Source organism: Danio rerio, chromosome 9, assembly GCF_052040795.2.
Source record: "Danio rerio strain M-AB ecotype USA chromosome 9, GRCz13ab, whole genome shotgun sequence".
Lineage (NCBI taxonomy): Eukaryota > Metazoa > Chordata > Actinopteri > Cypriniformes > Danionidae > Danio > Danio rerio.
In genome coordinates, this window is record NC_141029.1 from 24,926,642 (window position 1) to 24,943,281 (window position 16,640).

General features: G+C 33.6%; 1 protein-coding gene across 1 annotated transcript; it reads left to right on the plus strand.

Moving 5' to 3' along the window:
* The first annotated feature begins 1,554 nt into the window (after positions 1–1,554).
* On the plus strand, positions 1,555–15,302 carry cyp27a3 (cytochrome P450 family 27 subfamily A member 3). Its single transcript, NM_001123277.1, is given in 9 exon segments — positions 1,555–1,963; positions 2,684–2,874; positions 4,950–5,149; positions 7,620–7,817; positions 8,480–8,643; positions 8,805–8,971; positions 10,659–10,740; positions 10,821–11,024; positions 14,743–15,302. Coding segments are annotated over 9 exon segments (1,542 nt in total). The 5' UTR covers positions 1,555–1,741; the 3' UTR covers positions 14,857–15,302.
* Positions 15,303–16,640: the final 1,338 nt, after the last annotated feature.

The following is a 16,640-nucleotide window of genomic DNA, read 5'->3' on the forward strand; positions in this document are numbered from 1 at the left end:
GTATGTCTGATTAGAGCAGGGGTGCCCAAATATTTCTTATGACGGGACAAAAAACAAACTTGATTGAGGGCTGTGGACTGAAGGTAAATACACTGCACTGTAAAAAAAAAAAAAAAAAAGGCAGGTTCCACGCAATTTACTCAGGTTGTCCCAACACGATTACGTGGATTAAACATAAAACAATTAAGTTGTCCCCCGAAAAAAATAGCAGAAATTGTGTTATATACGCTATTTTACATAAGTAACAATGTTTATTACTTTGTAAACAAGTAAACAATGTTTATTTCACTTGTTGACATGGGTCATTTCTTAATTTATTTCATATTATTCAAATAAATGGTCACACTTTACAATAAGGTTCATTAGTTAATGTTAAGTAATGCATTTACTAACATGAACAAACAATGAACAATACATTTACTGCAGTATTAATTCACGTTAATAAATGTTAGTTAATGAAAATACAGTTGTTCATAGTTAGTTCATGTTAACTCATGGTGCATTAACTAATGTTAACAAGCATGGACTTGACTGTTAATAATGCATTAGTAAATGTTCAATTATGATTAATAAATGCTGTACAAGTGTTGTTCATGATTAGTTCATGTTAGTAAATGCATTAACTAATGAACCTTATTGTAAAGTGTTACTAAATAAATAGATTTTACCATATTTTATATTGAACTTATTACAATAAAAACATTAATTTTTAACACAATGGAGATCAAAGCCAGATACACTACTATCCATTAAAAAAAAATTTAAAATACACTTATTGATGGCTAGAAGACACCAGCTGCACCTCTGCCGGTGTCTTCTGCATTGTCTTCTATCCATCAGTGACAGTGTAATTTTTTTTATAAGATTTATTTACAACATTTATTCATTCATTTTTCCAGTACTGGGAAACATCAATACACAATCATTCACAGTATTTATTTATTTATTTTTTGTAGCTCAGCAATCAGGCTAAATTCCCACAAAAAAAAATCTCTTGTAAGATGGGATGGCAGGCCAAATAAAAGGTTACCAAGGGCCAACTTTGGTCAGCAGGCCCAAGTTTGGGCATATCTGGATTAGAGCTTAATAGATTTTATACATTTATTTAAACTCTACAATTAAATATGTCCAAAGTGTCCCCACAACTGCAATAAGGCTATACCAGTATTTTTTGTGCTTGAGGAGACTTTTATGTTTTGGTCGATGAGGAAAACAGCTTCTAAATCAAAGTAGTGTATGTAAAAACGTGAGTTTTATTTGAGAGTTGAGTTTAGGGGTGGGTTTGGGGTAAGTGAACACGATGTACAGTACAGTTTGACAGTCATCATGGGAAATCATAGGGTCCCTATAAAATAGCTATACGATCGTACCATTCTCTCTTTTGAAGTTAAGGTTTGGAATTGGAAACCTGGTTCAAAATAATATTACAATGGTCATACAGACTGTAAATACCCGTAAATCACAGTACATTACAATAAAACAACGCGATTTTCTTCCATTGCTGCTTACGAATCTACAAGAGCAAGGGTCGTGTTCTGTCAGAAGCCGTGGTTACTGAAGAGGCGTGTAAACACCGGCGGCTTTCACGGAATCTCAACACAGCATTATTTGCTCACGGTAACAATCGAGTTTACTCAAGTTCATCTGCACAGTACGTGTGTGAGAGTGGCTTTTTGCACAGACTGCCATTACTGCTGTAGCAAGACTGATCAACACAGTGTGCTGGACTACGAGATCAGATATGTTTTCCAACTCATTGCTGAGGACTGGACTATTTTTATGTAAGCAAGACTGCAGTGGAATAAAATGCCTGACATCGATGTTTCTCAATGCTCGGACGACCAGTACACTAATAGGTGGAGATAAACAAAAAACCATGGACGACTTGGATGGTCCCAGCTTTCTGACATCTTTATACTGGCTGTTTGGAAAAGGGTATTTTCAAACGACTCATCAGATGCAGGTACAGGTTTATAAAGCTCGTTGTAAAGGTTTGTTGTCGTACTGACACATTGTTGCATATCAATAACATTTAAATGGCTTAATTGTTTCTAAATAACATATACATTCGCGGTTTGCATCTTTCAAAGAGACTGTCACTGCGAAAAGATGACAGTTCCCTGTCTGAAAACGTCTACAGTCCTTGAAAACACATGCAGTCATTATTACTTTATATATTATAATTTAACTTAATAACATAACTTAATGTGTTTAACAAGTTAACTGACAGAATTGTTTCACCCTACATTTTGAGGTAACAGTTGAAAATTATAGGTGATATTGGCATACAAGCTGATATCATAAAGGTAGAGGCTCCAGTGTGGTTTTCTTTAATGTGTGTGTGTGTGTGTGCGTGTGTGTGTGTGTGTGTGTGTGTGTGTGTGTGATTTACCTGTTTTTTTTCATTCTCCTATTACTGGCTATTAATATATTTGTTAATATCAAACACACGGCAGACAACAGAACATATAAGCCAAATGTATCCTTTCGATTTTCAGATGCTTTCAATAATATGTGTTTAATGAAAGGTTTTAGTTAATAACATTAATAATAATAATAGTGTAATAAGCTTTGCAATATGAGATGGAGTTATTAACTTGCTAAAGTGTGTATCTTCACTTAATTTGCTGTTTTTATGTTTGGTCTTGTACAGTTACACTCACAAACTGAATCTTTTTTTAAGATAGAGCACAGCAAAATCTATGGGCCGCTTTGGAAGTCCAAATATGGGCCATTGGTTATTGTAAATGTGGCCAGTGCAGACCTCATAGAGCAAGTTCTGCGGCAGGAGGGTCGTCATCCCATCCGTACAGATATGCCACACTGGAGAGGCTACCGGAAACTCCGTAATCACGCCTATGGACCCCTCACAGAGTAAGTGGGACTACTACTATTAAAACAAGCATTGTTTCAGGATCACAGTGCAGCACCAAACTACATATAAGCACATTTTAAACCTTTATAGTTTGCCCACCAAATTTACACCAATTGATGAAAACGTTATTGTACCTGACAAAACTTTAATCAGTTTTTCACCACATATCAAAAATAAGCTTGGCCAATAATGATTATCACAATTATTTTAACATCTCGTAACATCACTCATAATATCTAGAGTGCCAGGAAAACAAATATATTTTAACTTTGATATTTAATATTTTAATCAAGATTTAAAGGTAGGGATCATTACACTGAAACATAATGTAACAGTTTGGAGCATTACTTCACTCATAATTGACTTTTTTGTTTATCACTAAAGCAGACACTTTACTTGCATTTAATATGCTTTCTATTTGATATTGGATGCAAACACTCATTTTATCACAAGTTTCATTGCAACATTATGTGCTTTCAGTCATTCTACAAAATGTACATAAACACTATAGCAGTTAAAGCCACAAACTTTGTGCACATGTCTGAACGTGTATCAAATCGCTAGCAGCATGTAACTGACAGATAATCTTAAGTACATAATAAAAACTTGACTGAGGACTGAACATGTTTTGTATATTGATCAGCGAATACAAACACTATTTAAGAATATCAATCTTAGGACACAAACACATTTCCTTGGGAGTAAATATAGAATTGCAATAAAACTGCAGTGAACCCAAACGAATTCCAAAATATAAAACTGTTTGAGTGTTCAGAGGCCAGGGCGACATGGTGGCTCAGTGGTTAGCAGGAAGGTTGCTGGTTTGAGTTGGCATTTCTGTGTGGAGTTTGGTGTTCACATGGATTTGCTCTTGGAGCTCCGGTTTCCTCCACAGACTAAAGACATGTGCTATAGGTGAATTGAATAAACTAAAAGAGCTGTAACGTATGAGTGTGTATAGATGTTTTTCCCAATACTGGGTTGCAGCTGGAAGGGCATCCACTGTGTAAAACATATGTTGGATAAGTTGACGCTTCAATCCGCTGTGGCAACCCCTGATGAATAAAGGGACTAAGCCAAAGGAAAATTAATGAATGAATGTTCAGAGGCCAACTACAACCACAGATCAGCCATACCTTATAATCAATGATTATGTAAATATAAAATCCCAAGATGCCTTTATATCCTGCACTCATAAAAATAAAGTGGATCTTTATTAGTGTTGAAGAACCTCTATTAAGAACATGTAACATGTATCTATGGAAACTTTTCATGCAACAAAAGTTTCTGTGGATTATGAAAATGGTAAACATTTAATATTTATACAACAGTTCTGTCTGGTTCTCGAAACTGATTGGCTGATAGCCGTGCGATATTCTGCAATATCAGAACTCCTACAGCCTCTTTACCCTTTGTGTATTACTCCGCCCACATACAGCCAGCAAAAAGCAGACCCTACTGATCTAAAGTTTAAAAGATGCACGCTCAACTGTTTAACTGTCAGCTTATGATTTGAATACGTAAAAATTGTAGTTCCTCATACAAAAGAGTTTTTGAGACTCTCTATGTTTGATTTTGTTTTTATATACATAATTATGCCGTCAAACTGTTGTATAAACGCAATATCACACGAGTAGCAGTGCGATATGGCTGTATATCAGCACTGGTGGGGGCACTAAGGCACTCGGCACTACAGCCATATCGCACTGCTACTCGTGTGATATTGCTCATATATATATATATGGTAGACAAAATATACAAAAACAAATAATTTGTTCAAGGCACTTGAAAAGTAGGTGAAAAAGCCTTTATAAACATGGCTAAGAAACAGACTCATGCGCTGCACCTTCACATTTCGGCAAACATGTCTTCATCAGGGTGATGAAGTGCCTCGAGTGTCTTGGACTAATGATTTTTTGTAAATCTTTATTAATCCCTTATTCAAAGAGCATTGCCACATGATTACCCCTGTTTTGATTCTGTATTCTGGATGTCTCTGAAAACCCCTTTGTAGCAAAGTTTTTTAAGAGTGCAGCAAAGGATGTGAAAGTGATGTATTTTTGTTGTGTTTCAGAATGGGTCCAGAGTGGCAGCGCATCAGAAGCATATTGAATCCTCGAATGCTGAAACCGAAACATGTGTCCAACTACACCAATGCTATTAATGGTGTAGTGAGCGACTTTATTGAGAAGATGGCTAAGCTAAAGACAACCAAAGGCAATGATGTTATGGTGTATGACGTGGCTGGAGAGCTGTACAAGTTTGCCTTCGAAGGTATAACATAATGGGTCATTTCAAGCTCTAGATAACTGAACCTGAGATTCCCATTAACAGAGTTTAATGAATTTTTGATTTAAGTGAATCGAGAGAGCATATAAGGTCATTGTCATATTTTAGATAATGAAGGCACTATGTTTTACCAATTTGTCAGCTAGATGTCTTTGTAAGGAAGTTCAAATGTAATTTAAGATATATAAAATAGACAAAATATGGTATATACAGTTGAAGTCAGTATTATTAGCCCCCCGTTTATTTTTTCCCCCATTTTCTGTTTAACGGAGAGATTTTTTCAACACATTTCTAAATGTAATAGTTTTAGTAACTCATTTCTAATAACTGATTTATTTTATCTTTGCCATGATGACAGTAAATAATATTTGACTAGATATTTTTCAAGGCACTTCTATATTGTTTAAAGTGACATTTAAAGGCTTAACTAGGTTAATTAGGTTAACTAGGTAGGTTAGGGTAATTAGGCAAGTTATTGTATAACGATGGTTTGTTCTGTAGACTAGCAGTTTGTCTGTAGAAAAAATATAGCCTAAAGGTGGTAATTATAATGGCCTTAAAATGTATTTAAAAAAATTAAAAACTGCTTTTAATTTTGTCAAAATAAAACAAATAAGACTTTCTCCAAAAGAAAAAATATTATCAGACATACTCTGAAAAATTCCTTGCTCCGCTAAACATAATTTGGGAAATATTTAAAAAAGAAAGAAAACTTCAAAGAGGGGCTAATAATTCTGACTTCAACTGTTAGTAATATCCTTGCTTAGTGTAATGCTCTAGCTTTTAATATATAATATAATATTTATTTTTAAGTTTAACATGTATGTTAGTGCTAAAATTTCCTCATTTATCTGAAATATAACTAAGATCCAAATATGATTGCAGCAAACTGTGGTTCAAGTGAATCAAGTGAGTACAAAGGGCTAGTGTCGTATTTTAGATAACACATGCATCTGGTTATCCTCTACAAAGCATCGGCCTTGACAAGTTCATAGATTGTATCTAACTTTATGTCATAGTTCAATGTCAAAAGAAAACCTGTAAAGTATTCTATATACATCCTGAATATATAGATTCAATCAAATGCTAGTATTGCCTCAAATATATATTCACCTTAGAATTATAAGGTTCTATCTGACATTTTTGACAAAATTGAGTTATTGACATATTCTTATTAAATGACAATCATCATCATGATGACATAAACTTATTTACATTATTGGATAAGTTGTTAACATTTTAAGTATTTTAATTTAAAAAAACAAATGTTACACACATACTGTTAGCTATATGGAATGCAAAAACCTTATAACTCAATATCTCAAAATCATTCATTCATATATATATGAAGAGTTCAGATGCAAAACCTCTAAATGCCATCTGAAATTTTCAGCGTCAGCCTTCTATATTTATGTTCAGTTATTTTACTTTAAAGTCAATGAAAAGAACTATAATTAGAATTATATATATATATATATATATATATATATATATATATATATATATATATATATATATATATATATATATATATATATATATATATATACTGTGTGTGTGTGTGTGTGTGTGTGTGTGTGTATATATATATATATACTGTGTGTGTGTGTATGTATGTGTATATATATATATATATATATATATATATATATATATATATATATATATATATATATATATATATATATATATATATATATATTAGGGGTGTCAAAATTAATTGTTTCTTCGGTATCGGTTCAGTAATAATCATAACCGGTTATTATGTACTGATGTCATTTACCTCCTATGCGCTCTGTCGCGAGGGTGGTGAGCGCGAGTATTTACAACACTCAGCCAACTCAGGGCCGGTCCGTGGCATAGGCACCATAGGCAAATGCTAAGGGCGCTATATATCCAGGGGGGTGCCAGAAAGAAGCGCGGTTCAGTTGGTTTTGTTTTCGATATTCCTGACACACATTCAGTTATAGATGGCAATAAATAAAAAAAAAACCTCTTACCCTAAAAAGATCTAAAGTGTGTTTTCTTCAAAAAGACAAAGCTGATTATGTTTCACATCTGTCTTTCTTTTTTAGCTCGCTCGCTCGACATTACGAGCACTGCTCCGCTTAAGCCCTCATTTGTGTTTGGCCGGGAGAGTTCGCTCTGAGAGGAGCTCTCAGTAAGGGACCGTTGAAAAAGTGCTTTTTTTTTTTTGTTTTTCTGCTCCGCTCAGCGTGAGCTCTCCCTGTTGCGAAGGCTTAAGTGTGTGTGTGTGTTTCTTTTGTGCTGTCTATGTTTGTGTATGTGTTTGAATGAGAGAAAGTGTGGTGCTGTTTATACAGACAGCTTGTTATAGCCTCCCACCTAAAATATAACAATATATATACATACACACACACATACATACATATATAATTACCATATTGTAAATCACACTGCACATTTAATTTATTTTATCCCTTTTCTTTATAAGGAATATCCTCAGTGTTGTTTGAAACTCGAATGGGGTGTCTGAATGACGAGATTCCCGAAGAAACGCAGAAGTTTATCTTCTCTGTGGGGGAAATGTTTCGTCTTTCTCCCATTGTGATCCTGTTTCCTAAATTTCTCTGGCCCTATATGCCTTTTTGGAAGCATTTTGTGGCTGTTTGGGACCATTTGTTCAAAGTTGGTGAGTCTTTTTTATTACTGTCATGAATAAAATATATTATAATAATAAATGACTACTTTTATAACTATTATTATTAAAAATATTTGTATATCCACTGGTTTGAAACGTTTAGGCTTAATAAGATTTTAATTACACTCTTATATAGCAAGGATTTCTAATACTAATGTCTAATCAATACTGATCAAAAGTGGTTGTAAAGATATTTGAAATGACAAAGAAGATTTCAAGAAAATTTTAGACATTTTTATATAAACTTTTTATTTTCTATGTATATATATATATATATATATATATATATATATATATATATATATATATATATATATATATATATATATATATGCCTCAAAAATATTAAGCAGCACAACTGATTCCAACATTGGAAATAATAAAAAATATTTACCGAGCAGCAAATCATGTGACACTGAAGACTAGAGTAATGATACTAAAACTGTAAAGGGATAAATTATATAACAATATTAAATAGAATAATAAAAAATATAAATTAAAATTTTAGCACACACATATAAACAGCAAATTTGTTATCATACTTCTCAATAATACAGTTTTCATTGTCATTTTAATAAAACAAATGCAGCCATTGTGGGCATAAAATATTTTTTTCCAAAACACCATGCTTAAATATGCTGTTTTTCACACAGCGGATGAACTGGTGCAACAGAAGATGACCGAGATTCAGGAAAAGGTGAAAACTGGTAGTCCAGTGGAGGGCGAGTATCTCACACACCTGCTGATCAGTGAACAGATGTCCTTCACGGAGGTTTTGGGAAGCATTACTGAGCTTCTGCTGGCTGGAGTCGACACTGTAAGTATCTTCACTCTTTACAAAGGCGAAGCATTGATAATGTTTTTATTGTGTTTACAGAGACGGCATAAAGGATGACACCATTTGTAGCATTTGATATTAAACTAACATAAATAAATAAGTGGATCTGAGCTTTAGCGTTTTTTATGTCCACAATGTAGACTTCAAACACTATTTCTTGGGCTCTGTATCATTTGGCACGAGAGCCGGAGATTCAACAGAAGCTGCATGAGGAGGTGGTCAGCGTCTGTCCGGGTGACAAGACGCCCAGCAGTGATGACATTACCAGGATGCCACTGCTGAAGGCTATCGTTAGAGAGACACTTCGGTAAAGCATATACATATCTCTACATTACACCTTTAGAAACGTATTAGGTACACAGCCTTGCATCCTGAAAGAAAAGAGCTGATGAACAAAGCAAACACTGTTGTCTATTTTAATGATGCTGGGTTTAAGTATCTATAAAATGTCACTTACAAAAGGGATTTTTATAGCACAATAAATGCTAGGAAATTGAAAAACAGTCCAGTATAACATACCTAGGTCAAAAAACATGTTGTACATGATATATTATAGAAAAGAATGCATTATCAGAAAATGAGTAAAACCTGGATGAAGGTGAGTGGTGAAGTATAAAGATTTTAAAAGACAATTAATTAGTATTTTAGTATTTTCATTAAATGATTCGTGTTCTAAATATGCCAGACCAAATGTTTTGTTATTTAAAACATTATTACACTGAATTAGGCATGGGACGATTACCGTTTTCAAGGTATACCGCTGTTTGGAAAAGTCAAGGTTTTAAAACTGTTCTGCTATATGTTCCTACAGTATGTGTAAAATTTTTTATGAAGGTTTTGTTTTTGTATTTTAGGACATCAGTATCTCCAGCAGAAAATAAATTCAAAGACGCTGTTTTAAATTGTAAAGAAATCTGTTTTTAAAAGTAATGAAAAAGTCAATGATATGTTTTAATTAAATAGCCTGACATGTTTACTGTTCCAAAATATTTAAAAAAAATACAATATATTGTGTTCAAAAGTTTTAGTTTTTTACTTTTACTTTACTTATTTAAAAATATATATTTGAGAGCAGTTATTACCATACCATAAAACAGCGAAACTGTGATAGTTTTATCCAAGATTATCATATCCTCAGAATCGTATTCTGGTCCATGCCTAATAGTAAATTAGTTGTTGTCATCATGGTACAAACTGCATAATACTCATCATTGTTTTGCTTTAAAAAAAAGTAATACATAAAAAGGACAGTTTGTAATGTACAGTAAAATTAAGCTCTAAAATGCTTTAAAATCCAGGTCTGGAATCTGGGGAGGTCAATCCAGCCTATCTCTGAAACCTAGGGCTCTGGCTTGTGCTGGATGTGGAAAATCAAAATTGGCTGAGATTAGGAATAAAATGTAGTAATGTGCATAAACTTGTGTACTAAGAGCCATGGAAATTTGTATTTAAAAAAAAAAGAAGAAAAAAAAGAAAGAAAATCCATGTTTGTCAGCTTTTATGCTTATATTAAAATAAAAAATCAGTTTAATGGCAAAAAGAGGTGTTTAAAATGTATCCTTTAATTAACAATCTGCAAAGGCATGGGGAAATATGTTTGCACGCTTCATTTAATCTTAAAAAAAACTTTACAAACGTATATTTAGCAGTTTTTTTAATGTAGTCATTTTTTGAATGTAGTCAAAAAGCCAGAGAAGCAGAAAACATTTGGATTGTGTTTCATTTTTAAACCTTGAAATCAAAATAAAGCATAAAATTATATTAAATAATTTTATACATAATAAAAATCAGCTAAAATGTGAACAAACAGTTATAATCAAGCTTAGAGGACATCATTATAGCAGACCTTCAGCTCATTATGAGTTAACATGAGACTTCAAATAAATGGTTGTGTCAAATTTCAACATTAAAATATGATGTGTGGGGGTGCAGTAGCAGAAAATACATGTTGTGTTAAAAGTGTTGTAAATTAACTCTCCAGACGTTGTCCTCAGATTATATCCAGTAGTTCCTGGAAATGCTCGTGTTGTTGCAGAAAATGAAATAGTGGTTGGTGATCACCTCTTCCCTAAAAACGTAAGCTGAACTGCAAACTGACAAAGTATAACATGGATTAAACATTACAGCCATAAATGAGTCTGCTCCATGTTTTCCAGACTCTGTTCCACCTCTGCCACTTTGCGGTGTCCTACGATGAGACGGTGTTCCCCGATCCTTTTGCCTTCCTCCCACAGCGCTGGATCAGAGAGCAGAAACAGTTAAGCCAGCATCCCTTTGGGTCCGTGCCGTTTGGTTTCGGCATCCGTGCTTGTCTGGGCCGCAGAGTGGCTGAACTGGAGATGTACCTTCTCTTGTCCCGGGTAAACAACACTCATAACTGTCATAGATTCATAGTTTCAATAGTTTCATAACTGCTCACTTTATGCGTTTGCTCCGATTGAATAGCTTGAATGGAACGAATGGCCATAAAAGTAAACTCTGATCTTCAATTCCCCTTTAGAATGCACATGAATTATTGATATTTTTCCATCAGTTTTAATTTCATCAATGAAATTAAGAGCCAAAAATGTTCGCTTACTACTTTTTTTTCTAATTATAAAGTAAAGACGGGAAGACGTGGGTATCATTTGATGCTTGCATCAGCAATTGATGAAAAAGGAAGACACTAAAAAGATAAAAACTAACCAACATAAATTATTCAATTGTGCTGTTCACTCATTAGACGAGCAGTTCAGAGCGTGTGCATTCATAGATTTCAGTCACTGGCATAACAGACCAGTCAAGTTTCTGTTCATTTCAAGCCACAGACAAGAAACATTTTTCATCTTTATTTTTGTTGACTAAATAAACACTAATTTCCACTAACCTTAAAATGGCAGCTACTGTTTTCTCTGTTTTTGGGATTGCAAGTGGAAATTGAAAAACAAACAACAAAACAACAAAAAACTTGCTGATAGAAGACTAACAGATCTGTTCGGATCAGTTATGATTATCATGCCATTGATTCGGTTCAATTTGATGTTTTGTGCATCACGGTGCATTGACGATGTTTTCCATAAACAATTGATATTTTACTTAGCAACCCAATAATTGTAGCATTAACATGTATCATTTATTAATACACAGTTGAGGTCAGAATTATTAAAACCCTGAATTATTAGCCCCCCTGTTTATATCTTACCCCAATGTCTGTCCAACGGAGAGCAGATTTTTTCAACACATTTCTAAACACAACAGTTTTAATAACTCATTTCTAAAAACTGATTTATTTTATCTTTGCCATGATGACAGTAAATAATATATGACTAGATATTTTTCAAGACTTCCATACACTTTCCAAGGCTTAACTAGGTTAATTAGGTTAACTAGGCAGTTTTGGGTAATTAGGCAAGTTATTGTATAACAATGATTTGTTCTGTAGACTATCAAAAGAAGGGGCTAATAATTTTGACCTTAAATGTTTTTTTTTTTTAATTAAAAACTTTTTTTATTCTAGCTGAAATAAAACAAATAAGACTTTCTCTAGAAAAAAATATTATCAGACATACAGTACTGTGACAATTTCCTTACTCTGTTAAACATCATTTGGAAAATATTTATAAAAGAAAAAATAATTAAAAGGGAGCTAATAATTCTGACTTCAATGTGTTTAATTACATTAACGTTGTGCTATAGCACCGACTTTGCACATTTGATTTGATTTTGAGCACTGCTTGAGTGCAAGTAACAACAGTTATGAGTCAGATGTCTTTGGTGATTTCATTCATTCATTTTCTTGTCGGCTTAGTCCCTTTATTAATCTGAGGTTGCCACCGCGGAATGAACCGCCAACTTATCCAGCACGTTTTTACACAGCGGATGCCCTTCCAGCTGCAACCCATCTATGGGAAACATCAACACACACACACACACACTACAGACAATTTATCCTACCTAATTCACCTGTACCGCATGTCTTTGGACTGTGGGGGAAACCAAAGCACCCGGAAACCCAGGCAAATGCAGGGAGAACATGCAAACTCCACAGAAAACGCCAACTGAGCCGAGGTTCGAACCAGCGACCCAGCGACCTTCTTGCTGTGAGGCGACAGCACTAACTACTGTGCCACTGCGTCGCCCGTCAGTGGTGATTTCAAATATGAAATTTATTGTAAGCTTGGTGAGCTTTCTCTGAAGAATTTGATGCTGCTCCGTTGAAAGAAACATGACAGTCTGTTCTTGGATGAATGAAATATTTGTCTTAGAGGTGTTTCAAAGATGAACACAGTGTTCTCGTAGTGTTCTCATGACGAAATTTGTGTTGCACACTGCAAGTGTCTCCTGCCATTCATTAAAAACAAAGCACACATTGTACTTTGTGGTCCCATGTAGATGATTGAAACTAATGGCAAGTCTTTGATTACAAATAGTCAGAAGAAGGGCACATTCAAATCTGAGTTAAGAATCTGACTGACATCTGAAGTGAACTAAATTTTTCCGCCCCTCTGTGTCAGTAAATCATTGTCTTGACCCAGATCAGCTCATCATATTAGTGTGTTAGTTTTGGATCTTTGACAAATCTGCAGTCCTTCACCTTTAGCCCAGACTTCTCTGCTATTACAAAGATAATTTGCTTGTCAATTAGTAACTAAGATTAATGTTTTAACGTATGTCATAAAAACGTTTAAATGCTGGTGATCAATGTTTTTAGATCAGAATTAGTTTTGCCAAACCACCAGCATTTTTTTGTTGATCATGAAGCTACTTCTTTTTTTTTATTGACTTCATAAATTTAATTTTATACTGATTTTTAAATTTACTTTTTTTTATTTACTACATAAGTTCATCCCACTTAACATAGTAAATTGAAAGAATATACTGTAAGGTTTGCATATGAAAGGGATAGTTCACTAAAAATTTACATTCACTCACTATTTACTCTCCCTCAAGTGGTCACAAACCCTTAAAGGTTTCTTTTTTCCTGTTTATATGTCTAATAAATGATTTTGAAGGGTGTTAGAAACCATTAACACTGACTTCCATAGTATGAAAAGAAAATACTATGAAAGTCAATGGTTACCGGTTTTCAACATGTTTCCGAACAATTTAATTTGTAGAGGATGAATAAATGATTGAATTTTCAGTATTGCATAAATTGGGATTTTAAATAGCAGCCTTAAATATTTTTTAAAATTTAAATGTAAAGTGTTTTACTGAAAAGTGTACAGAATAATACAAAGTTGAAAATAAAGTGCAATTTTGGGGTTGTGGAACATGCAAAATACACAATACTAACATGAACTGTTACTGTTAAATATAGGTAATGATCTACTGATTAAAAGAATGACTATGAGACCTGCCTGCATATCATTCCCAGCTTGTACCAGTTAACATCATTTTCAATTTATTTGGTAAAAACTGAAAACCAAAACCATTCAATGAGTGCTGAAGTCTATTTGAATGCAGATGAATTTAAGAAATGAAAACTAAATCCCTGTATGTTTAAAAAAAAAAACGTATAAGTTGTTTCACACAAACAGAAGTGTTGAGCTTGATCACAAATCTGCTATTGATTTTAAACTAGAGTTCTTCAAACCATAGGTTAATACTTAGTGTGAGTTATCAAACAATGACAGAGCAGAATTACTTTGTGTCTCAGAGCAACACTTGATTTTTTTCTTCCCGATTATGTTTTTTAACTAATCATTTTACCCGAAGATTCAATAATTCAGTTTTATATTAATGCACATCTACAGGGTGGGCCATTTATATGGATACACCTTAAAAAACCTAATGGAAATTTCACAAGAAAAACAATGGTGTGCTTGGTTTTAAACGTAAGGTTATTAGTCATTTACAAGCCCCCTCACATATACTAATGTGCCACAAACAGGATGTTAATATCACCAACCATTCCCATTTTATTAAGTTTTATCCATACAAATGGCCCACTCTGTATTTATTCATGAACCAAACCTAAACCAGCATACTCAGCAAAAAGTCATTATTGTTTCAATATTGATAATTAATAATAATAGTAATAAGATGACATTGTTCGTCAATATTGCATACCACTAACTTTCTTTTTTTAATTTGCAGTTAATCAAACGCTATGAAGTGCGTCCAGACCCTTCAGGAAAGACTGTGAAGCCGATCACACGAACTCTGCTGGTTCCTGCAACATCGATTGACCTGCAGTTTATTGACAGATAAAAAGAGTAAGAAGCATCTGTCAAAGCAAATGCGTCTGTATCAGTAACTGTGCACTTCTTTAATCTTCTACTTTATGTTTTTAGCCCTGTGAACACGTAGCACTTACACAAATACATGGCCTTGCTGTTGCCTTTTTTAGGTATTTTTTATTTATAACAAACAGACTTATTTTACCACCAGAAATACTTATGAACTAAAGATGTACTATCATTGTTAAAGAGATAGTCCACCCTCACCCCTCACCCACAAAAAAATGTCATAGTTTACTCATCACTTAAGCCTAGTTCCCGCTACATGACTTCAAACATTAGCAGATTGCTGTTTGCTGTGCCGTTCAGACTGCATGGCTTGATTTTGGCTCAATCCTGATCATTTTTACCTTGCAGATTTTCACCCCATCATAGCCCGATCGTCGACGATCTGTAGTGTGAACTAGATATTACTTGCTCTAAACCTTTAGAAGTTTAATTTTTCTGTTGGAGCACAAAAGAAGATATTTAGAAGAATGTAGGAAACCTGTAACCATTGACTTCCATCGTTTTTGTTTTTCCTACTATGGAAGTCAATGGTGACAGGTTTTCAGCTTTCATCAAAGTATCCTATTTTATGTTCAAAAGAAACTCAAAGGTTTACAACCACTTGTAAATAGTGAGTACATTTTTATTTTTGGGTGAACTGTCCCTTTAAGTACACTGTGAAAAAGAAGTTGACTCAACTTAAAATTTTAAGGCAACCAGCTTCAGGACATTTTTGAGTTTACTTAAATTGAGCCAAGTGCAGTACTTAAGTTGAAAATTGAGTCAGCTCTGCAGCAAGTTAAAGTTTTGAGTTGAGTCAACTTTTTTTACAGTGCATTAGGGCTTTTAAGTTCTTTTACAAATAATGTCAGTTTATTTTCTTGTAAATGCAGATACATTTTTGTAATTATATGTATTTTTTTAGAGCTTGCATTACTAATTTCTGATGATAACAAGTGTCCTTGCAAGTAAGAATAATTCTCATATCAACTGAACACATTTCATAGCTCTCGCTTAAGCTTCAATGAAATAAAACTCCACTGATGCCCTCAAGTGGGTGAGAATTGTCAGTGCAATGAATAAAGAGTCCGGCTTTTTCACATACTTGTCGGTTTTCTTTTTTACATGTTTATCAGCAGCCAATACAATAACTGGTTATTTAGACTTAAGCAGTGCATGTCTAAAAAGGACATTCATTTAATGGCATAAAAATATAGAATGAATGTGTTTTTTCAATCCAATCCAAAATGTTGCTTTCCTCCTTTATTGAAACATTTGATTTTGTAAATGATTTGCCTTTTGACTCTTTAATCTGCACTCCATCTGGATATGTTTGAGGGTTCATTTTAATATTTTTCTTTAAAAAGTGGACAATTTCAGCAGACGTAATTTATATATACAGTAGTACTTTCTTTTTGCCAAAGTTGCTTGTGTTTCCAGTTACATCCAGCAGATGGTAGTGTTTAAGCGTTAGAAATAGCACATAACTACAGTATCAGTGTATAACTCCTCAGGTGTAGTTTATATTTAAATAACTATGCCATACAAAAATACTATACTATTTTTTTAGCCACTGGCCTATTTTGCAGTTGAAAATTTTAGATGAAAAAATTTTATCTGAAATTTTCTCCTGAAATGAGCATTTATTTTCTTACTCCTGTGTTGGTTTAATTTTTTGTTAATTTTTATGGCAAATAATAGGTTCTTTTTGGTCCACTTTAAAATCAAATAACTGAACATAAACATAAGAGATTGAGAAAAATGCTC